The 24,390-nt window shown below is 46.7% G+C and overlaps 1 protein-coding gene across 3 annotated transcripts in view; it reads left to right on the top strand.

Annotated features, from left to right (window-relative positions):
• Positions 1–24,390, top strand: part of LOC115108209 (ankyrin repeat domain-containing protein 13C-like) — an 87,114-nt gene that overhangs the window by 61,623 nt on the left and 1,101 nt on the right. For 2 of the 3 annotated variants that reach the window (XM_029632278.2, XM_029632279.2), the window contains 9 exons: positions 10,888–10,973; positions 12,056–12,101; positions 13,378–13,444; positions 15,430–15,574; positions 15,793–15,924; positions 16,285–16,446; positions 22,022–22,101; positions 23,476–23,574; positions 24,160–24,260. In XM_029632278.2, the coding sequence (XP_029488138.1) occupies positions 10,888–10,973; positions 12,056–12,101; positions 13,378–13,444; positions 15,430–15,574; positions 15,793–15,924; positions 16,285–16,446; positions 22,022–22,101; positions 23,476–23,574; positions 24,160–24,260 (918 nt within the window). The remainder of the gene's footprint in view (positions 1–10,887; positions 10,974–12,055; positions 12,102–13,377; positions 13,445–15,429; positions 15,575–15,792; positions 15,925–16,284; positions 16,447–22,021; positions 22,102–23,475; positions 23,575–24,159; positions 24,261–24,390) is intronic. The other variant, XM_065008978.1, reaches the window with a different exon arrangement.

Genomic DNA, 24,390 nt, shown 5'->3' with positions numbered 1-24,390 from the left:
CTGCTGGGTGCTTTGATGAGACTAACAGGGGACTTTATCCATCAAAGCCCAGTAGAGATGGAAGGGATTTGTCCCATAGCCTCTGATGTGGCAGCTGAATTGGAAAACTGGAGCACCCTGGCCTGCCTTGGCCTGCTCTGTCTGTGACTGACTGCTAGCTTAGCTTGGTCTGGGAGGTAATCTAGCTAGCTGTCATTTTAGCAGTTGTGTAACCAATAATGAGTAGGCCCTTGGCCCGCAGTGAAGCCTGGTGCTGCCTACACTGTGTCAATATTTACTGTCCTATCTCTGCTACTCGGAAGCTGGCTGGTAGCTGTAGTACATTTTTCACCAGTGGGGGTTGCCTCAGGTCTTTTGCCTGTTTCATGTCTTGGTTATGTGGGTGATTATTTTGCATGAATTATACATGATTTAATATTATTAACACTCCAGACCCCTTTCAGACAGGACATGTTGCTATTCTATTGCTTCTATTACATCTACAGTGCCTTCGGAAAGTATTCAGACCCCTTGACTTGTTCCACATTTTGTTATGTCACAGCCTTATTCTAAAATTGATTAAATACTTTTTTTTAATCATCAGTCTTCACGCAATATCCCATAATGACAAAGCTAAAACAGGATTTTAGACATTTTTGCAAATTTATATTTTGAGAAACATGGTCTGATGAAACCAAGATTGAACTCTTTGTCCTGAGTGCTGAGTGTCACGTCTGGAAGAAACCTGGCACCATCCCTACGGTGAAGCATGGTGTTGGCAGCATCATGTTTTTCAGTGGCAGGACCAGTCAAGATCAAGGGAACGATGAACAGAGCAAAGCACAGAGAGATCCTGAGCGCTCTGGAGCAGGTTTTCATCCAGGATCTCTCTGTGCTTTGCTCCGTTCATCGTTCCCTTGATCTTGACTGGTCCTGCCACTGAAAAACATGATGCTGCCAACACCATGCTTCACCGTAGGGATGGTGCCAGGTTTCTGGGGTGAAGGTTCACCTTCCAACAGGACAACAACCCTAAGCACACAGCCAAGACAACGCAGGAGTGGCTTCGAGACAAGTCTTTGAATGTCCCTGAGTGACCCAGCCAGAGCCCGGACTTGAACCCAATTGAACATCTCTGGAGAGACCTGAAAATAGCTGTACAGCTACGCTCCTTCTCCAACCTGACAGAGCTTGAGAGGGTCTGCAGAGAAGAATGGGAGAAACTCGCCAAATACAAGTGTGCCAAGCTTGTAGACTCATACCTAAGAAGACGCAAGGCTGTAATCGCTGCCAAAGGTGCTTTAACAAAGTACTGAGTAAAGGGTCTTAATACTTATGTCAATGTAATATATCAGTTTAGTTTTTTAATACATTTGCAAAAATGTCTAAAAACATGTTTTTGCTTTGTTATTATGGGGTAGGGTGTGTAGATTGATGATGGAAAAAAGCTATTTAATACATTTTAGAATAATGCTGTAAAGTAACAAAATGTGGAAAAAGTCAAGGGGTCTGAATACTTTCAGAATGCACTGTATGTGCCTCAGACCACTTTCTGAAAGTTATGGCAGCAAAATAGCCATGATGTGTGAATGAGGGTGAATAGGCCCAAGTCTAAGTAGCGAGGGGAGGTCCGGTGGATGGGCCACCCGTATATGGTGGGTGGTCCGTGGGCAGATGGTGAGTTAGTCCTCCCTCCTCTCCCCCTCTGGTCTCCCCCGCCGATGGGTGATAAGGATCAGGAGGCTGTCAAATCTCATTAGACAGCCAGGCCTGAGAGGGAGAGAGACGCCTGGCCCCCAAAACACCAAAACATAGCCCAGCGTGTGTAAGAAGTGGAGCCCAGCGCTTGTTTGTGTATTTGTGTGTGTGTGTGTTTGGCCCCAGCCTGGTCCTCCTTGGCCTAGTTTCATTAGCAGCACCAAGGTCCCAGCTCCCTTTGTGTGCCTCTTTGGGTTCGTGGACTGGGGGGTACACAGGATTAAGGGTACCAGTGTAGGCCTACAGTTAGCTCATTATTGTGGGATGTATTGTGCATGTATGTGTGATAGGAAAACATCCTGTATGATTGAATAGCTACAGTAGGTTAGGCCTACTTCAGCCCCTGCATTTGAAGTGACCATATCAAACACTAGGATTGATCTGTGACAATCAGTCATAATTCCATACCTTGTATTACAGATTTGTTGTTTTGATGTAATGAAATGCTGTGTTTTCTTCTAAAAGCATATTACAGGCGGATCACCCCATTGTCGTTTATTCCCCCGGCACCTCCAAAACTGCAATTAGCTGTTGTTCCCACCTCTCTCAAAAAAACCTGGGTAAACGTTAGTCAGCCGTGTCTGTTTCAGCTCGGTCTTATTTGTTTGAAAACAAGCGAGCTCGTATTAGGCAGCCAGTCAGGAAAGCTGGGCCGTCAGCGCTTACAGACATATCTCATTAACGGTCAACTTTGTTGTTTACTCCCAGACGCTTCCCCTCTTTGAACTTCCTGGTAAATATGTGATCCTAGCGGCGGTGTAGAGGGCGGGGTCCTGTTATGCCATTTCACCACGGGAAGCCAACATAGTGTACCTCAGGAACTAGAAATACCAGTCTCACCACGCTAGGCGAGCCTCTCCCATTATTGAAATTCACCGACAGTCCTGTATGTGCTTTAATATTGTAGAATACTCTACTGTGTGATCAAGTTTTGCATGATGTGATATTTAGTAACCCGGCGGCCAAATGATTCAGTCATCTCAACTAAGCTTCCACACGTAAAGTATAAGGTGGGGTTTGCATGGTGAAATGTGGTCCTCTGTTTAGCAATAGGCAATGCTGTTGATTGGATACTTTATCTTGATTACTTTTACCTACACTCTCAGAAATAAAGGTTTAGATTTGTTCTTAAAGGGGTACAAACTACTTACTGTAGTGGTACCCTTTAGTCCTTTGTACCTTTTAGTTATAGGTACGTAATTGTACCCTTGCAGTCCGTACCTTAAAAGAGCCAATAGTGTACCTTAGGGGACAAGATAGTACAGGTACAAAGCTGACCTTTGGAAAAGGTCAAAAATTGCCTTTTTAGGGGACCACCGCCGTGAGAAAGCCGTTTGTTCCCTTTAAGTGGCAGAAATGTATCTCTAAAAAGGTTTTTGGATGTTGTTTTAACACTGTAGGGTGTAAAACTTGTTTGCATGTTTCCCAGGGTGCCTTTCAAGTGAATTGAGTTACCAATACCATCCATGACTGCGTATGCTAGTTGGTTGTTGCATTCAAAGGCTTTCAGTCCTGTAGCCTAAACCAAGTGAGTGCCAAAGTGAATATTTTATTATCGAAATTATACTCTTTCATTTATTTCTTCCATCAAGATGCATTTACCGAAAATAAACCCATACCTTCTGTAAAATATTTGTGGTTGATCTTTATTTTGCTTACACTAGTCCTGAGACCCTTTGTTAAGGTCAACAGCATCATGAACTTTACCTGGTAACAGGACATTTTAGCCCAAAAACCTGGTTGCCTCTGCCAGGAGGCTGAAACTTGGCCGCAAGTGGATCTTCCAGCAAGACAGTAACCCCAAGCACACATCAAAATCCACAAAGAAATTAATTGGTTGCAAAATCATAATTTTGCAATGGCCATCTCAGTATCTGGACTTGAACCCCATTGAAAACGTGGTTTGAATTGACGAGGGTGGTCGATAAGAGCAGACGAAGGACATCAAGGATCTGGAAGGATTCTGTATGGAGGAATGGTCTAAGATCTCTCTCAATGTTTTCTCAAACTCATAAAACATTCAAGAAAAAGGCGCAGTGCCGTTATCCTCACAAGGTGAGGTAATGAAAAGTATTGAAAATAGGTTTGTCAATCATTTTGAATCCTACCTATTTGAGATTTTTTTAACACAAAATCTTTGTCTGAGCAATTGTACTAGCATAAAATAATATCATTTCCCCATACAATTTCCATATACAATATAGCTCAGTATTTGAATTATTTATTTTATACAGTCATTTTTGCTCATCTTTATCAAGGGTGTCTATCATTTCAGACCCCACTGTATATCATAAGCTACTACTTTGACAGCCTAGTTTTTACCCCAACACAGTGGTCTGAAACTCCTGATTTGCAGGTCACATCGAGCAAGTAACATTATGCTGGCTTGTACAGTAAATCCTACTTTTAATATTTTTTTCTTTTGGAAAAGTTTTATTGGCACAATTCCTTTAAAAAACAGCTCATACATTTTTTACATCATTTATACACATAAAAACGGCAACAAAGCATAAAACACAGCATTTGAAGGTTACATTTAAATTTGTTAAAAAGTACATGTTGTTAAAACCAATGAAAACAACCATGAATAAAAGTACTTTCCTTGTAAAAACATCAAATCTGTAAAAGCCATTTAAAATGGGTACTAATGATCTAACAAAGGTAAAACATTTTTAAGACGTGAAAAACATGTTAAAAAGCCACTTTGTTAAAAGGCTGTCTTCAGTCCCTTGTACAGGAGCGGGGTGAGTCTTTATCAAGCTCACCTCATCCTGCTCTTCTGAATAGATCATCGTCCCGTCCTTCGGGGCCCAGAGGAGATCCCTCCCCTAGGCGCCGCAGCGCTGTCAGGCCGTAGCCGCCGGGACCTAGGGTGTTGTGGGGGACCCTTCGCCTGGGGTCAAGGACCCCTTCCTTCTGTACCACCCCAGGGCTTCCGTGGCTACCATGGCCACTGCCTGGGGGGTGGTCTATACGTTTTTCGCTACCAGCAGGTTACGGGAGGACCACAGTGCTTCCTTCAGGCACGTGAGGGTGGGCCAGAGCTACTTTTAATCATTTTTTTATTTTGGAAAAGTTTTATTGGCACAATTCCTTTAAAAACAGCTCATACATTTTTTACATCATTTATACACATAAAAACGGCAACAAAGCATAAAACACAGCATTTGAACGTTACATTTAAATTAGTTAAGTACATGTTTTTAAAACCAATGAAAACAACCATGAATAAAAGTACTTTCCTTGTAAAAACATCAAATCTGTAAAAGCCATTTAAAATGTGTACTAATGATCTAACAAAGGTAAAACATTTTTAAGACGTGAAAAACATGTTAAAAAGCCACTTTGTTAAAAGGCTGTCTTCAGTCCCTTGTACAGGAGCGGGGTGAGTCTTTATCAAGCTCACCTCATCCTGCTCTTCTGAATAGATCGTCCCGTCCTTCGGGGCCCAGAGGAGATCCCTCCCCTAGGCGCCGCAGCGCTGTCAGGCCATGGCCGCCGGGACCTAGGGTGTTGTGGGGGACCCTTCGCCTGGGGTCGAGGACCCCTTCCTTCTGTACCACCCCAGGGCTTCCGTGGCTACCATGGCCACTGCCTGGGGGGTGGTCTATACGTTTTTCGCTACCAGCAGGTTATGGGAGGACCACAGTGCTTCCTTCAGGCACGTGAGGGTGGGCCAGAGCTTGGTGAAGGTCTTCGATGGAATGGGCCTTCGGCCCACCTCATACAGCACGAGCTGAGGTGTTAGGTCCTCCCCTGCTGGCAGACACGAGGTGATCAGGGGGCCTGCTTCCTTCCACAGGTCTCTGGCGGCTCTGCACTCCCAGAGCATGTGCCTCACCGACTCTTCTTGGCCGCAGCCTGGTCGGGGGCACGCGGATGTCCTCGCCATGCCCCGTGAGTGCATAACGGCCCTGACCGGGAGGATCTCGTGGGCGACCATCCAGGACAGGTACCGATGCCGATTCAGGAGAGCAGGATGGGCCACGTTGCGCCAAACCGTTGTGGGCTCACCTATAGCGAGCCCGCGTACTGGACATACTGGTTCCCGATCCTGCACAAGAGAGAGAAGAGAGCGGTGTTTTGTTAAGACCGTGACTGTTTCTTTTTCCAGTTTAAAATGTCTTAAAAACTTCTGGAGCTGGGCGTAGTGCGGGGGTAGCAGGAAAGAGACTGGGGCTCGCAGGTCGACTGGGATCAGCCTCAGAGTCCTGAGGTAAGATCCCAGCCAGAACCGTGCGAGGGCCTGAGTCTTGTTGTTGACCGGGGAGGTGGCAAGAGTCAGATGTAACGCTGTGTAGCGGCTGCCAGCTACTTTTAATAATTTTTTTCTTTTGGAAAAGTTTTATTTGCACAATTCCTTTAACATTTAACATTTACATTTAAGTCATTTAGCAGACGCTCTTATCCAGAGCGACTTACAAATTGGTGCATTCACCTTATGACATCCAGTGGAACAGCCACTTTACAATAGTGCATCTAAATCTTTTAAGGGGGAGGGGGGGTGAGAAGGATTACTTTATCCTATCCTAGGTATTCCTTAAAGAGGTGGGGTTTCAGGTGTCTCCGGAAGGTGGTGATTGACTCCGCTGTCCTGGCGTCGTGAGGGAGTTTGTTCCACCATTGGGGGGCCAGAGCAGCGAACAGTTTTGACTGGGCTGAGCGGGAACTGTACTTCCTCAGTGGTAGGGAGGCGAGCAGGCCAGAGGTGGATGAACGCAGTGCCCTTGTTTGGGTGTAGGGCCTGATCAGAGCCTGGAGGTACTGAGGTGCCGTTCCCCTCACAGCTCCGTAGGCAAGCACCATGGTCTTGTAGCGGATGCGAGCTTCAACTGGAAGCCAGTGGAGAGAGCGGAGGAGCGGGGTGACGTGAGAGAACTTGGGAAGGTTGAACACCAGACGGTCTGCGGCGTTCTGGATGAGTTGTAGGGGTTTAATGGCACAGGCAGGGAGCCCAGCCAACAGCGAGTTGCAGTAATCCAGACGGGAGATGACAAGTGCCTGGATTAGGACCTGCGCCGCTTCCTGTGTGAGGCAGGGTCGTACTCTGCGGATGTTGTAGAGCATGAACATACAGGAACGGGCCACCGCCTTGATGTTAGTTGAGAACGACAGGGTGTTGTCCAGGATCACGCCAAGGTTCTTAGCGCTCTGGGAGGAGGACACAATGGAGTTGTCAACCGTGATGGCGAGATCATGGAACGGGCAGTCCTTCCCTGGGAGGAAGAGCAGCTCCGTCTTGCCGAGGTTCAGCTTGAGGTGGTGATCCGTCATCCACACTGATATGTCTGCCAGACATGCAGAGATGCGATTCGCCACCTGGTCATCAGAAGGGGGAAAGGAGAAGATTAATTGTGTGTCGTCTGCATAGCAATGATAGGAGAGACCATGTGAGGTTATGACAGAGCCAAGTGACTTGGTGTATAGCGAGAATAGGAGAGGGCCTAGAACAGAGACCTGGGGGACACCAGTGGTGAGAGCGCGTGGTGAGGAGACAGATTCTCGCCACGCCACCTGGTAGGAGCGACCTGTCAGGTAGGACGCAATCCAAGCGTGGGCCGCGCCGGAGATGCCCAACTCGGAGAGGGTGGAGAGGAGGATCTGATGGTTCACAGTATCGAAGGCAGCCGATAGGTCTAGAAGGATGAGAGCAGAGGAGAGAGAGTTAGCTTTAGCAGTGCGGAGCGCCTCCGTGATACAGAGAAGAGCAGTCTCAGTTGAATGACTAGTCTTGAAACCTGACTGATTTGGATCAAGAAGGTCATTCTGAGAGAGATAGCGGGAGAGCTGGCCAAGGACGGCACGTTCAAGAGTTTTGGAGAGAAAAGAAAGAAGGGATACTGGTCTGTAGTTGTTGACATCGGAGGGATCGAGTGTAGGTTTTTTCAGAAGGGGTGCAACTCTCGCTCTCTTGAAGACGGAAGGGACGTAGCCAGCGGTCAGGGATGAGTTGATGAGCGAGGTGAGGTAAGGGAGAAGGTCTCCGGAAATGGTCTGGAGAAGAGAGGAGGGGATAGGGTCAAGCGGGCAGGTTGTTGGGCGGCCGGCCGTCACAAGACGCGAGATTTCATCTGGAGAGAGAGGGAGAAAGAGGTCAGAGCACAGGGTAGGGCAGTGTGAGCAGAACCAGCGGTGTCGTTTGACTTAGCAAACGAGGATCGGATGTCGTCGACCTTCTTTTCAAAATGGTTGACGAAGTCATCTGCAGAGAGGGAGGAGGGGGGGGAGGGGGAGGAGGATTCAGGAGGGAGGAGAAGGTGGCAAAGAGCTTCCTAGGGTTAGAGGCAGATGCTTGGAATTTAGAGTGGTAGAAAGTGGCTTTAGCAGCAGAGACAGAAGAGGAAAATGTAGAGAGGAGGGAGTGAAAGGATGCCAGGTCCGCAGGGAGGCGAGTTTTCCTCCATTTCCGCTCGGCTGCCCGGAGCCCCGTTCTTTAAAAACAGGTCATACATTTTTTACATCATTTATACACATAAAAACGGCAACAAAGCATAAAACACAGCATTTGAGCGTTTACATTTAAATTTGTTAAAAAGTACATGTTGTTAAAACCAATGAAAACAACCATGAATAAAATTACTTTCTTTGTAAAAAAACATCAAATCTGTAAAAGCCATTTAAAATGTGTACTAATGATCTAACAAAGGTAAAACATTTTTAGACATGAAAAACATGTTAAAAAGCCACTTTGTTAAAAAGCTGTCTTCAGTCCCTTGTACAGGAGCGGGGTGAGTCTTTATCACGCTCACCTCATCCTGCTCCCTTGAATAGATCATCGTCCCGTCCTTCGGGGCCCAGAGGAGATCCCTCCCCTAGGCGCATCGCCCTAGGCGCCGCAGCGCTGTCAGGCCGTGGCCGCCGGGACCTAGGGTGTTGTGGGGGACCCTTCACCTGGGGTCGAGGCCCCCTTCCTTTCGTACCACCCCAGGGCTTCCGTGGCTACCATGGCCACTGCCTGGGGGGTGGTCTCTACGTTTTTCGCTACCAGCAGGTTACGGGAGGACCACAGTGCTTCCTTCAGGCACGTGAGGGTGGGCCAGAGCTTGGTGAAGGTCTTCAATGGAAAGGGCCTTCGGCCCACCCCGTACAGCACGAGCTGAGGTGTTAGGTCCTCCCCTGCTGGCAGACACGAGGAGATCAGGGCCCTGCTTCCTTCCACAGGTCCCTGGCGGCTCTGCACTCCCAGAGCATGTGCCTCACCGACTCTTCTTGGCCGCAGCCTGGTTGGGGGCACGCGGATGTCCTCGCCATGCCCCGTGAGTGCATAACGGCCCTGACCGGGAGGATCTCGTGGGCGACCATCCAGGACAGGTCCCGATGCCGATTCAGGAGAGCAGGATGGGCCACGTTGCGCCAAACCGTTGTGGGCTCACCTATAGCGAGCCCGCGCACTGGACATACTGGTTCCCGATCCTGCACAAGAGAGAGAAGAGAGCGGTGTTTTGTTAAGACCGTGACTGTTTCTTTTTCCAGTTTAAAATGTCTTAAAAACTTCTGGAGCTGGGCGTAGTGCGGGGGTAGCAGGAAAGAGACTGGGGCTCGCAGGTCGACTGGGATCAGCCTCAGAGTCCTGAGGTAAGATCCCAGCCAGAACCGTGCGAGGGCCTGGGTCTTATTGTTGACCGGGGAGGTGGCAAGAGTCAGATGTAACGCTGTGTAGCGGCTGCCCAGGAACAAGTAGAGGTCAGGCAAGCCTTCCCCCCCCTGGACCTGGGCCTCTTGACCACCTCCCTCCTCAGCCTCTCCCACTTGCCCCCCCACAGGAAGTAAAAAAGCATTCGCTCCAGGTCTAAAATACTCCTTCGAGGGGGGATAAAAACAGAACTGATTAATAAAAGCACAGGTAAAATCACAGCTTTAATGATTAAAACCTTGCCCTCAAAAGTCAGCTGTCGTAGTCCCCAAAAACCCAGTCTCTGTCTTACAGTCCCCAGGATTCCGCTTCAATTACCGCTCCCTCCTCCCCCCGGTCAAACTTTACCCCCAGTACCCTTATGTCCGTCCGTTTAACTGTCAGAGGTAGTCTGGTCAAGTCTGGGTCTGCCCACGGTCCGAAGAATTGGGCCTCTGTCTCGCCCCAGAGGCTCGTCCGTACCAGTCAGTCCTGTCCAGAGTCCTGTCGATGGATAAAAGGTCGGTACATAAAATGTTGACGTCGTCCATGTAAAAGACGCACTTGGCGGTCATCCCCCCACTCCCGGGATACCCACCCCACTGATCCCTTGGTCCCTTCTCAAGACCTGTGCCAGTGGTTCAATACAGGCCACGAACAGAAGAGGAGATAACGGACAGCCCTGACGGACGCCGCAGTGTACTCCCACTGCTTATGCAACCTGTACTTAGAATGATTGCCAAGGTAGGGAAAGTTGATAAATGAGACCACCTAAACTATCTAAATGGGAACAACAATCTCAGTAATAGGTGCAATAAATCCAACTACTAACAGATTGTATTAGTTTAGAAAGATGTATGTTATTTATCTTTGTGTAGCATAAGATCAATTAATCAATGTATATGCAAAAACACACATATTGAAACAAACAATTTTTTAAAAATCTACCTGCAATAGGGCATGCTGGGAAATATGATAATGAAGAGGTATGAGATTGTGATGGTTGTACATTTATATTTACAAAATTGGGTACAAACATATACCATTATACTACATTATCCACACCCTTAAAGGTACCAAACAGTATTGTGCAATGATGTCTATAAACCTTTGCTAATGCTATCTATTGGCCAATAAGAGCCTTTGAAGCCACCGGTTGGCCATATAGGCACTCCTCAGAAGAAGCAGTTCTCCATAGGAATGAACGGAATTCTACAGTATTTCAATTAAACATTTTAAATGTGTTTCTCTAGCTTACAAAATATGTTTTACAATGATGGGGGAGTACCAAGATGGATTTGCGGTGGCTTCAAAGCAGCACCCCCTGTCAGTCATCTAGTGTATATATTAACCATGTGTACATCGGAAGGTACATTATGTGCATTTTCCATTTTGTGTACCCCCAAGAACAATACTGTACCCTTACCATACCTTTTTTCCTAAGAGTGTAGAGATTCCAGTAATGATGCTTGATGTTACTGTATGTAGTTGTTGTGGTCTCACCCCTCCCTCCCTCCCTCCTCTCTTCTCTCTGTCAGTCACAGCGCTGCTAAGGAAGCTCAAACAGCAGTCCAGAGAGAGTGTGGAGGACAAGAGGCCAAAGCTACTGAATGCCCTCAAAGAGGTACGGTACATTCTCTCTTTCTCTCTCCCTCCTTCCTCTAGTTTCATATCCCTGATCCCTCATATCTGAAACCGATATGAAGGCTGATATATTGTGTATTCCCACCTCGTCTCTACCCTCTCCACCTCTCCCCTCCCTATCTTACTCCTCTCCCAAAATGAAGCATGATCCAATGCGCTGCGGGGCAGGCTGTGTACTCACTCCACATCCTGCCAGCAGAGTCCTCCCAGTCAGAAATGCCACTCTCCGGCACGCACACAGACACATACATACAGATACCTCTCTCAGTCACTCAGTCACACACTATCTATGGTCATCACAACAAAGCGGCACCATAGCACAGCCCTCGGCATGCAGTAAGCATTCCCCCAGGCCTACGCTCAAGGAATATGCAAACAGACAGCAACATGGGCCCCGGGGGTGGAGGGAGGGAGGGTCAACCTGCAGGAGCGGTGACATTCTCACAAACCTCCCTGGATGGCATGACACCGGGGAAGGCAGATGCTTTCCACTCCACACACATACACACACATGTACACACACAGTTGACAGTCTGGGCTTCGGGGAGCATTGCAGTGCTGCAGCCGGCATGATGTTATTGAGGGTTCTCTGTGGGCATAAACATCTGGTGCTCTGGGCATAGGCCACAGCCAGGTTAACTGTGACTCCCCGAGGGGAGCGATAAGAGGAAGGAGATGAAAGGGATATAAAGATCCGCTTGAGGCCTTGGAGCCTGTCGTGTGTTAGACAACGAGAATTCATAACTGTAACTCTTGTGACGAAGCAGGCGTAGATGTCCCCGATAGTTTTTCTCCTGACTCCAGGGGATTATATCTCCTCAGAGATGCGCAATCATTCATATTGCGTCACTGGAGGGTTTTTGTTTCCGGTCAGTAGTACCCTTGGATTAGGTGGGCCAGCTGTGTAATTTCAGAGCATTTGAACTACATATTGGATCCTAAACTCATTCGAGAAAATCTATGTTTGATACAGAGATGTTTATGTACTGTTCCACCCGTTTACTCTCTCTGGTATATTTTGATTGCTAATCATATTGTAATTCTTCTTCGTTTTTCTTCCAGCTGGGAGACTTTTATCTTGAGCTTCACTGGGACTTTCAAAGTTGGGGTGAGTTTGCTCTGCATCTATACAGGTATACGATGAGTATATGAGCAGGTCAACTCACTACAACGGTTCAGTTTCTTTGAAATTTCCATCTACACAAAGTGCATTTAACCAGATTAAAGTTTACTTAGAAGTACCAGAATGGTTGGTGTTGTTACGCTGTGTGTGTGTGTGAGAGAGAGAGAGAGAGAGAGAGAGGTGGTAGCATCTCTGAGAGCCCAATTATGTGGGTGTCAGTAAGGGCTCTCTGCCCAGCTGGTTGGGGACAGAGTGATACTGAGAGATTGTTTACAACACTGAGGTAATCCTCTGTAGGGAGTGGCCTCGCCTCCACACACAGGCAGACCCTCCCCCTGGTGGTGGCTATACATCATTACAACGTCACACCACCAGCATTACTAAGGCCTATGAATGCCTACTTCAATTAAGCTTATCTTCTAGATCCATTGAACTTCTTACCGTTTCACTGAATTAATTAGAGAAGAAATGCTGTTACAAATGTCCCACATTTCTTTGGCTAAATGTCTAGTGTACTCCAGAGAGCATGCTAACAGTGTGTCAACATTTCCCAGTAAAGAAAGGGTTGCTGATTGTGTAAGTGTTAGTTTGGTAGTATTTGACAGGGGTTGTAGGGCCCCTGAGTGGCAAGGGCTCAAATCCAAAGATTGTATTGGGAGATGCCTTTCTATTAGGACTGTTCGGGAGGGTGAAACGTTACAGAACGTTCACATAGAAATGTATAGTGCAGAGCAGATATAATAGGGAATTGTGCCAGCTCTATTCATTCCATTTCTATCTGCAATGTTCTGAACGTTTCACCTCCCAGAATACAACCCAAGTGTTATGCACTGCACACACATTGAGAGAAGCCAGGGCTCCACCAGCCCTATTCAATATGCTGGGGGTAGAACAGTCTCAAAACAGACACATTGTCCAGTCTGTATTAGATTTCCTATCAGAGAGGTGCACTGAGTGCACACATGGCATTCACGGGCTCTGTTCCAATATCCACACTAGCATACCGACATATACTGTACATTAGAATTTAGCAATATATTATAGCATGTTAGTGTGGTGATTGGAACATGGATGGTGCCCTCCAAGGGTTTGAATTGGCCTCATACCGTATTTGTAAAAAGAGCATTACATATTCAACTGCAGAACCACATATTCTGTTGCTGGCATGGGCTCTGAAGCGGTTGGTGATTTTCATTATTAAGTGGAGTTTCAATGCCTAGGCCTATCGATTATCCCCATGTCTTTTCCCCCCATGTTGCAGTGCCTTTGCTCTCCCGAATCCTGCCCTCTGACGTGTGTAAGATCTACAAACAGGGCATCAACATCAGGTAAGTCAAGTAATTCTTTTTAATAATCCCTTGTTTTCATGAAGTTGTAACAAGCGATAATTAGTGCGAAGCCGGTAAGGTGAGATCATTGTAAGAAATAAGCATGTCAGAGAGATAACCACACAGTGGTATCAACACAGTATCACTGACGGACCCCTTGGCTATGCCTTGGACAGATCATTCTGTCTGGACTTTTCTCAGCTGTTACAGCTTGCTCACACACACACACACACACACACACACACACACACACACACACACACACACACAGTACACAATGTTGCTTGTTCTCCTCAGCTGAGTTGATACACTGATCATCACCAATCTTTAGTCCTGGTTGTGTGCCAGTCTGTTTCTGCCCCAGCCATCTGGTTCAGAGTCTTGGCAGAGCAGAGATGCAATCTTATTGGATGGAAAAAGTGTCAGGTACTGATGCTTGCCCTATTGACATACCAACAACATTTACTAGACAGGCGCCTTTACGGAGTGATATCCACAGCCTTCCGTATTATACTGAAAAGGACAATGTGATATGGTAAAAACCCACGATAATAAAGGTCAATATGCCTCGACAAAGCCCTTTTTTGAAGCACTTTCAGGCTTTTAGGGCCCTTGTTCAGTTGATTAGAATGCTAGAGGCATCACTACAGACCCGGGTTCGATCCCAGGCTGTATCACAACCGGCCCTGATCGGGGGTCACATAGGGCGGCGTACAATTGGCCCAGCGTTGTCCGGGTTAGGGGAGGGTTTGGCAGGAAAGGGCTTCACTTGGCTTATCGCGCTATAGCGACTCCTTGTGGCGGGCCGGGTACCTGCAGGCTGACCCTGGTCGTCAGTTGAACGTTGTTTCTGCCGACACATTGGTGTGGCTGGCTTCTGGGTTAAGCGGGCGGGTGTTAAGAAGTGTGGTTTGGCGGGTCATGTTTTGGAGGACGCATGACTCGACTTTCGCCTCCCGAGTCCGTCGAGTCCGTTGGGGAGTTGCAGTGATGAGGCAAGAGGGTCAAATACAAACAGAAAAAAAACAAGAACGAAAAACAATTTGCTTCTCTGGCTTTGATGTGCTAGCTGCCTGGTTAATGTATGTTGATCTGCTGAGTTTCAGTGTTCAGTGAGAAGCCAGGTTTAGGCTGTTTTGTTCTTCAAAGGGCCTGTATTTTACCCCACTCAGCAATGACACACACACACACAGACAAATGAAAGAGTTTTAAAGTGTTGCTAGGTTACCTGCCTCACAAATTGCCCCCCTCCTCCCCACCCCCTCTACCGTGCTCTGAATCTATCCAACACTGGAGATTCAGGGCAAATCATTCTCAGGCATATCAAACTGTGTCTGTGTGTGGTGGGTTGAAAGCTGTCTAATAGACTTTCATAATGTCTGTTTGATATTCCTGAGGTGGGGAAAGAAACCGACCTAGGCATAACTTAATTTACATTCCAATGGTTGAAATTCTCAGCTCTGTCATACCTCTCACTCTCCACTTTGTGTCTATGTGCAGCCCATAAAGTAGTTCCGTTATATTCTTTGTTGTCACACCTCATTCCTCCACGACTCCAATGAACTAGCTTTTGTCGGAAAACATAGAAATGGGTTGTCGCCCACGGCAACTATTAACACAAAAGCTGTCTCCGAGCTTTTAGAGACCAAGGTGAGGTCTTTAGTTTTATTGAAACAAGCTTTACTTTTACGCTGTATGTTGCTTGGTAACAAGAACGTGTACTTATACTCCGTGTGTGTGTGTGTGTCCCTCACTGTGTCTCTCTCTTTCTCCATTTCTCCTTGCTTCTTTCAGTCTTCTTTTGGTTTTTGATGGGTGTGGAGGGGTTATGTAGATGTGATGAAGCAATTAGTGTAGAAATGAACTAGAGGCAATATGTGCTGTTTTAATGTGCTGTTGCTGATGCTATTGACATTATGTTGGCCCATGAAGTGGTTTGAATTTAAATTCTATCCCTCCTTCCCTTTCTTTCTGATTGGTCATAGACTGGACACCACCCTAATAGACTTCACAGATATGAAGTGCCAGCGTGGTGACCTTAGTTTCATCTTTAATGGCGACGCCATCCCCTCTGAGTCCTTTGCGGTGCTGGACAATGAACAGAAGGTGTACCAGCGGATACACCACGAGGTGAGACACATGCACACACAAACACACTTGCGCATACACCCACGCTCGCAGATGCACAAATACGCACGCGCGCGCACGCAAACATACCGTGGTGCATTTCTGCTTGCAGAAGTCGAGCTAGTGACGCTCGATGTCTCCTATTTTGCCTTTCAAAATGATCCCCGGTGTCTGTGAAGTGTGTGTGTGTGTGTCAGAGGGCTGTGTTCCCTGTGTTGCAGGAGTCAGAGATGGAGACCGAGGAAGAGGTGGACATCCTAATGAGCAGCGATGTTTACTCTGCCACTCTCTCCACCAAGTCCATCACCTTCTCCAGAGCCCAGACCGGCTGGCTGTTCCGAGAGGACAAAACGGTTGGTTTTTATACATCTCTTTTGTCGAATACTACCTCTCCGTCTCTAAATATGACCTTTGCTGATCTACAGCACGGCCTTGTTATTCCATGCAGTACAGGACGCCCATGTCCTTCTCACATTGGCCGCGTCGTATCTCTCCACAACAAAGTTCAGGGGCAACAGAGTAACCAAAACATAGTGGTTGTGTTTGATAAGCCTCCTGGGAGAGCCACAGGTGTTCACCTGAGGGGAGAGTTCATGTATGTGTGTGTGTGTGTGGGGGGGGGGGGGGGGTATTGCTGTCTGTCTCGGTCCTTTGAGGTCTATTGAAGGGAAATTGGTGAATTGGTTTTATTTTCTTGTCCTTTGTGGCTCCAGGAGCGCGTGGGAAATTTCCTGGCGGATTTCTACTCGGTGAACGGGCTGGTGCTGGAGTCACGGAAGCGTCGGGAGCACCTGAGCGAGGAGGACATCCTAAGAAACAAGGCCATCATGGAGAGCCTGAGCAAAGGAGGAAACCTCATTGAGCAGAACTACGAGGTGAGCTCTGCTGTTGAGGTCCTCTGGCTGCAGAGGACGGGAATATGGCCACAATGTAAACATGCACCCAACTCTTAACCATATTTTCATATCCAGAACGTTCTGCTGGGGCCTACTGGTATGATGTCACCTGTTGCGGTTGTGAGCTGGCTGCTATGTGTTAAGTGAAGATACTGTTTGCTTGTACCTGCAGCCTAAGTGCGAGTCCAGTCCGGAAACTCTCCTCTCCTGCTAGACCCTCGGGGTACGCCCTCTGACCTCAATGCTTGCCACTCTCCTATCACCATCCTATGGGATCTCCTCTCACCTCCAGTCACTCCTACCAAAACATGTCAATGCTACATGGACCACGAGAGCGTCATATTTGACCCCTTAGCATCGGGCTCTTTTGATGTGAAACACGTCTGCATGGTTTATTTGGAAATACTTCAATTGGACTCCACGACCCTCTTGGGTTTCTTTGTAGTTTTATATGGACATACCGTCTGTCGGAATGAAAACCGCCCTCCTGATCCTCGTCTGTGGCATTCCGACCCCTTTCCTCCACCTTTGCGCATATATACCAGGCACAACACCCCCCTCTAGTGATGGAAGCTCACAGCTGAACTTTACACACAGTAACAGTGCTTTCCCTCTCTTTCGGCCTCTAGCTCGTTCGAGAGTTTGCTTTGGGAGCCCCTGTCTATGCACTGTGCATAAAGCTGCCACACAGGGAAGTCACTGCCTCACAATGCTCTTTAACGGCTCTGTTGTTTTCGTTAGTCCTGTCCTGCCAGGAACTGGGTTTTGTGTTGTCGATGTGTCCTATGGTATTTACTTCTTGTGGTATTGTTGTCCTTGTACTGTGACGGTAAACGCTTTTAAGCATTTTTCATCTGTTGCCCAGAGTTTATTTTTTACTGTGCATTTAACCGGTATTAAAACCTGTGAGCATATAGGTCAAGGTCAGGTCAGCACAGTATTGAACGGGGAAAAACTGCTTACACAGTCCGCTGTGCATCCATCCATCCATGTTTGTACAAGTGCTTCCCTTGTGAACTGTTTCACAGAAGTAGGTTGAGGGGAAAAATAACATTCCAAGTTCGTCCCAGCACTGACGTCCCCCTCTGTTTACTCCCGGCGGCGGTGGCATAGCAGAGCGGGTCAGCGCGGCGCCTGGGGACACAGATAGCAGGGGGGTTTAAAGCAGGGCTCTGTACTATTGATTGGGTGGATGAAGGCTAAAACCCCTGGTGCCACGGAGCGACGGGTGGCACTGGCCGACAGGCGGACTGGCATACCAGGAGATCACTGGCTGGAGGCTGTGTGTACTCTGGCCCCCGTCACAACAACAGCGGCGGCGGCAAATGCATCAAAACACTGTGATCCACCACCGCTCAGGGTCACATAGGGATAATAACATTGTCCAGTTTGAAGTAAAGGGAACGTTTGAATGATGAGGTACTGACGGTATCATGTGGTGCCAGGTCCGTCTTTCTTCTCTTGAAGTAGGCCGTAGGTACTGTTAGGGTTGCGTAAATTCGAATCTGGTATCAGGATACATATAACAATGAGTCACCGATTTTATACTATGTATTTTTTATTAGCTAAGTAATAAATGGCAAATGCAACTTTTGTATATACGGGCTCACTGTAATGCCACGCAGGGCAGAACAGAGAACTGACAAGATGTATGTAAACAGTGTTCTTATACTGTGATGGACATAGTTCCAACCCGTCTGTTGGCCTATCACAGTAGAGGCTGGGCGTGGTTTAAACTTGCTCAGCCTATTGCAGGCGCTCAGGCGGGTCCCCGCCTCTTGGCGCTTCTTGGAGTCCTCCCTCCGTCGATGTATAGATTCTTATTGTTCTGGTATCGCAGCCTAGTTATAACAGTTGCTCAGTTCCTGCTATTGTGTTGTTCAGTATTTTTCCATCTCAGTTAAACCACGTGATGACCACCCCTCCCTATGCCTGCTTAACCACAACTTTGTAAGATACAGCAAGTCACACCATGTGCGCCATATTGTTACATACAAACACAAGGACAAAGCATCTGCTGGGCTGTTATCTACAGTTTTGCAACATGCAGGTCACACCATGTTACTCAGTTCTTGTCACACACACAAACAGGCAAGTAGATGTAGCAAGCAGTTGTTTAATCTCATGATGATGCTCCAAGTGCACAAATGCAGATACTTCACACAGCCAACATCAGATAATATTTAATCATATATATATGGTACTGGCTATAATCTAAAACACAGGATCCCACAGTACATTATAGTGGATGCTTCTCAATCCACGTTTCAGAAAACACAGCCATTCATAGTGACGGGTCAGTTAGAGAGAGTTCAGTATTGGTGTGGGTGTGCTTGTGTTTTTGTGCATACGTGCGTATTTGTGGACGTGCGTCGGTTGGTATCCTCGATGTTGCCAAGTCTTCAGTATTGGCAGTAGCCTACTGTTGAGTAGCCAGTTGTCCTGGCCAATGTGAGGTAGTAAGCCTGTGTGGTGGGTCAGTCGCTAGCAACGCGCAAAATCCACTTGTCACTTAATAAATCTGGCTGGATTGATTGCTTTCATTTGACTCTTGTGACTCGTTCATACTCTTGCTTGAAGCAATGAGTGACGTTTTTAAAGGGCAGTGGCCATGCTGACAGCGTTTTCCAACCCACAACCAACCCACCGTTCAATTCAACGTTGCAGAATGTAAAAACTTACAGAATGCAGCCCTGGTGAGTGCAGGTAGGGTAGACAGAGCAGGTGAGTGCAGGTAGGGTAGACAGCCCTGGTGAGTGCAGGTAGGGTGGACAGCCCTGGTGAGTACAGGTAGGGTAGACAGAGCAGGTGAGTGCAGGTAGGGTAGACAGAACAGGTGAGTGCAGGTAGGGTAGACAGAGCAGGTGAGTACAGGTAGGGTAGACAGCCCTGGTGAGTGCAGGTAGGGTAGACAGAACAGGTGAGTGCAGGCAGGGTAGACAGCCCTGGTGAGTACAGGTAGGGTAGACAGAGCAGGTGAGTGCAGGTAGGGTAGACAGAACAGGTGAGTGCAGGTAGGGTAGACAGCCCTGGTGAGTACAGGTAGGGTAGACAGAGCAGGTGCGTGCAGGTAGGGTAGACAGAGCAGGTGAGTGCAGGTAGGGTAGACAGAACAGGTGAGTGCAGGTAGGGTAGCCAGAGCTGGTGAGTGCAGGTAGGGTAGAGAGCCCTGGTGAGTACAGGTAGGGTAGACAGAGCAGGTGAGTGCAGGTAGGGTAGACAGAACAGGTATGTGCAGTTAGGATAGACAGAACAGGTGAGTGCAGGCAGGGTAGACAGCTGGTGAGTACAGGTAGGGTAGACAGAGCAGGTGAGTGCAGGTAGGATAGACAGAACAGGTGAGTGCAGGTAGGGTAGACAGCTGGTGAGTACAGGTAGGGTAGACAGAGCAGGTGAGTACAGGTAGGGTAGACAGCCCTGGTGAGTATAGGTAGGGTATACAACCCTGGTGAGTGCAGGTAGGGTAGACAGCCCTGGTGAGTGCAGGTAGGGTAGACAGCCCTGGTGAGTGCAGGTAGGGTCGACAGAACAGGTGAGTGCAGGTAGGGTAGACAGAGCAGGTGAGTACAGGTAGGGTAGACAGAACAGGTGAGTGCAGGTAGGGTAGACAGCTGGTGAGTACAGGTAGGGTATACAACCCTGGTGAGTGCAGGTAGGGTAGACAGCCCTGGTGAGTGCAGGTAGGGTAGACAGCCCTGGTGAGTGCAGGTAGGGTCGACAGAGCAGGTGAGTGCAGGTAGGGTAGACAGAGAAAGTGTTTGGTGGTTGCAGCTCTGTTCCTCCCCTTTATGTTAATGTATGCATATATACAAACACACCTGGTATGATTATGCAAATGAGGGACATGTCATTTTCTTTCTTTTAACAGAGAATAAAAACGATTTGCTGATACAGTAAGAAAATGTATATATGAGTGTATTCTAAGAGAAAAAAATATGAATGTTTCAATAGATCCCACCAAAGTCCCTGAATTCCATTTGTTATTTGTCCGTGCCAGTAAAATGTTTTATGTGCTATAACTCAGTCAACATCTGATGGATTATACAAATTCAAAACGTTTGGAGGATCTTTGTCCATTGTCTGACTGTTGCGTTTATTAAAACCTTTTAACAATTTCGGTGGCCGTTGCTACTTTGATGTCCAGAGAGATGATAACCTAAGGTCAAGGTGCTGGTAACGAGGTGTCGAGAATTAACGACTGAGTCTGTGCTTTATTGAAATGACCCCTTTTCATTCATGCAGTTTGTGTGCAGCTGTAAAATCATCAAGTTGGTTTTACCACTGGCACTGTGTTGTTTATGTGGTCAATCCCGCTCTCAGCATTAGTGATGTATTTGGGCCCTCTAGTGACCCAAACGTGGTTGTGTATCCTACATTTCATTCACCTCAGGTGGATATACAGTCGTCGTGGCCAAAAGTTTTGAGAATGACACAAATATTAATTTTCACAAAGTCTGCTGCCTAAGTTTGTATGATGGCAATTTGCATATACTCCAGAATGTTATGAAGCGTGATCAGATTAATTGCAAAGTCCCTCTTTGCCACAAAAGGACCAGCTGACATCATGTCAGTGATTCTCTCGTTAACACAGGTGTGAGTGTTGACGAGGACAAGGCTGGAGATCACTCTGTCATGCTGATTGAGTTCGAATAACAGACTGGAAGCTTCAAAAGGAGGGTGGTGCTTGGAATCATTGTTCTTCCTCTGTCAACCATGGTTACCTGCAAGGAAACACTGGCCGTCATCATTGCTTTGCAAAAAAAGGGCTTCACAGGCAACTTCTCCCAACCATCCAGGAACAGTTTGGTGACAAACAATGTCTTTTCCAGCATGTTTGAGAACCTTTCCATAAGGCAAAAGTGATAACTAAGTGGCTCGGGGAACAAAACATCAATATTTTGGGTATATGGCCAGGAAACTCCCCAGGCCTTAATCCCATTGAGAACTTGTGGTCAATCCTCAAGAGGCGGGTGGACAAACAAAACCCCACAAATTCTGACAAACTCCAAGCATTGATTATGCAAGAATGGGCTGCCATCAGTCAGGATTTGGCCCAGAAGTAAATTGACAGCAGTCCAGGGCGGATTGCAGAGGTCTTGAAAAAGAAGGGTCAACACTGCAAATATTGACTCTTTGCATCAACTTCATGTAATTGTCAATAAAAGCCTTTGACACTGATGAAATGCTTGTAATTATACTTCAGTATTCCATAGTAACATCTGACAAAAATATCTAAAGACACTGAAGCAGAAAACTTTGTGGAAATTAATATTTGTGTCATTCTCAAAACTTTTGGCAACGACTGTAGGCAAAATCTTACAAACAACAAATAAAGCCACTTTGAGAAGCTCATTAAAAAAAGTGATTAGCTTGGGATTTTTACGCTTTTAGTGTGCTGTTTGTTATATCTGAATGTGTTTTTGTTTTTCTTGTGACTTTGTTTATGAGATTTGTGTACTCTGTGCTCAGTTTGATGTCGGACTTTGCTCGGTGTAGATCTCTATTTCCAGGTGTCTGTTCTTGCCACTCATATGTATGTCCACTCTCTCTTTAGCCTGTGAGGCGACAGTCATTAACTGCCCCTTCACCCAACAATATCTCCTGGGAGGAATACATCAACGCAGAAAACGGAAAGTAAGTGTGACCCATCACCTTCTCACAAGTACACTTCTTTACACGCTTCCTTTCACGAGTGCCCTCTTCCTCATTGTTAGTCTCAAATGTCTACATACAGGGTTAAATCGAATCAAATCCAATGTTATTTGTCACACGCTTCGTAAACAACAGGTGTAGACAAACAGTGAAATGCACACTTAAAGGTCCAACAGTGCAGAGTTACAAATGTGATATAGTGACACAGGGAATAAATACACAGTGAATAACAATAAAGAGTCAAAACAACATGGGTATAGACAGGGAGGGGGGAAAGCCAGTATGAGGGTTAGCGCTCAGGCTAGAATGAACCGCGGCTGGTGTGTGGGAGAGAAAATATCTGTAGTGTTCGGAAGAAGTACTCAACGCACTCAAAACCATGAAGAGGAAAACCCCAAGGGGGCCCGAGATGCAGAAATAATATCATTAATTGAATCCACGCTCGAAAGAAGTGCAAAGTGCTATATAAAAACAAGGAACGGAGTCCTTATGCCGTCATCTGTGCTGTACAAACAAATTAAGAAGACGCCTACTTAAGAAGCGGGCATAGTTAATTAGAGACTGGCGAATCGGGAGTCAATGCATGTGAACAAGGAAGATATATTATGAGGTAATTGAGGTACCTATGTACATATAGGTAGGGGTAAAGTGACTAGGTAACAGAATAGATAAGACAGTAGCAGCAGCGTATGTGGTGACTGTGAAAGAGTGTGTGTGTGTGTGGGGTCAGTATGCATGTGTGCGCTTGTTATGTGTGTGTGGGCGTATACAGTGTGTGTGTGTGTGTGTGTGTATGTGTGAGTTGGGTTGTCAGTGTAAGTAGCACTGCTTGCCGTGCGGTAGCAGGAAGAACAGTCTATGGCTTGGGTGGCTGTGGAGAGCTGTTCTACTTCCTGTTTTTCCAATTTTCAAAATTGTGTGATCTGCCATATTCTTCTACCTTGCTCTACCTTGCTCTACCTTGCTCTACTTTGCTCTACCTTGCTCTACCTTGCTCTACCTTGCTCTACTTTGCTCTACCTTGCTCTACCTTGCTCTACTTTGCTCTACCTTGCTCTACCTGGCTCTAACTTGCTCTACCTTGCTCTACCTTGCTCTACTTTGCTCTACCTTGCTCTACTTTGCTCTACCTTGCTCTACCGTGCTCTACTTTGCTCTACCTTGCTCTACCTTGCTCTACTTTGCTCTACCTTGCTCTACTTTGCTCTACCTTGCTCTACTTTTCTCTACCTTGCTCTACCTTGCTCTACCTTGCTCTCCTCCCCAGGGGGGATTCTTTCTTTCCTTTCTTTTCCGTCAAAAAAGTAATTTCACTTCATTTTGTGACTGGGCATTCTCCCTCTTCCCCTCCTTCAGAGCGCCTCATCTAGGAAGAGACCTGGTATGCAAAGAGAGCAAGAAGAACTTCAAAGCTACCGTAGCCATGAGTCAAGACTTCCCTCTGAGCATTGAATCGTAAGCATCCTCTTCTATTACGCCCGGATGAACATGGAAGTCTAGACTGACACAAGTAGTTGCCAGGCGGGATATATTTTAATAATGTATTTTCTTTCTTCTTCGTAATGTATTGAAATCTGAGATGTCGTTTGTGTGAATGAATGGGCTTAAGAGGTTGGTGGGCACGGTGCATTTATTTATTTGCACCAAAGAAAACACACGATAGACAACAATACAGATAAAAAACAAATTAATACTAAAGAAAAACGGTGTGCAGGTGTGGTTGGAAGCCATGAAAACCACACCACAACGGAAACAATATACAAGACATAAGTACAAAAATAAAAAAGGTTTGTTAAAACAAACAACACCTGCTAATTATAAATGTATAAATGAATTGATCAGTAATCACACCAACAACAAAAATGTTAACCCTCACTTTTGTGGTGTGCAGAGGCCTCGTTTTCTCGCGATTATCCCCATCGCTAATTGAATGTGCTAGTGACTGTAACCTGCTGTACTCTCTGGCATGAAGTGATGCATGCAATCCATTCTTCATTGAGTGAGAACGAAAGACTGTTCATTTTTGTTGTTTATTTTCAGGTTATTAAACGTCCTGGAGGTGATAGCACCCTTCAAGCACTTTAATAAACTCAGAGAGTTTGTTCAAATGAAACTCCCTCCTGGTTTCCCTGTCAAACTGGGTAAGTACTATGCATAGTATACTGCTTAGTGGGAAACATATTCTAAAATATAAGAGATCCAGTTGGACGCCTGCTGACTGGCTGACCAGCGATATTCCCTGATGTTATAACACGTTTACATTTTATCGTC

This window comes from Oncorhynchus nerka, linkage group LG24, assembly GCF_034236695.1.
Source record: "Oncorhynchus nerka isolate Pitt River linkage group LG24, Oner_Uvic_2.0, whole genome shotgun sequence".
NCBI lineage: Eukaryota > Metazoa > Chordata > Actinopteri > Salmoniformes > Salmonidae > Oncorhynchus > Oncorhynchus nerka.
Note: the sequence above shows the minus strand (reverse complement) of the source record. Positions and strands in the feature narration are given on the sequence as shown.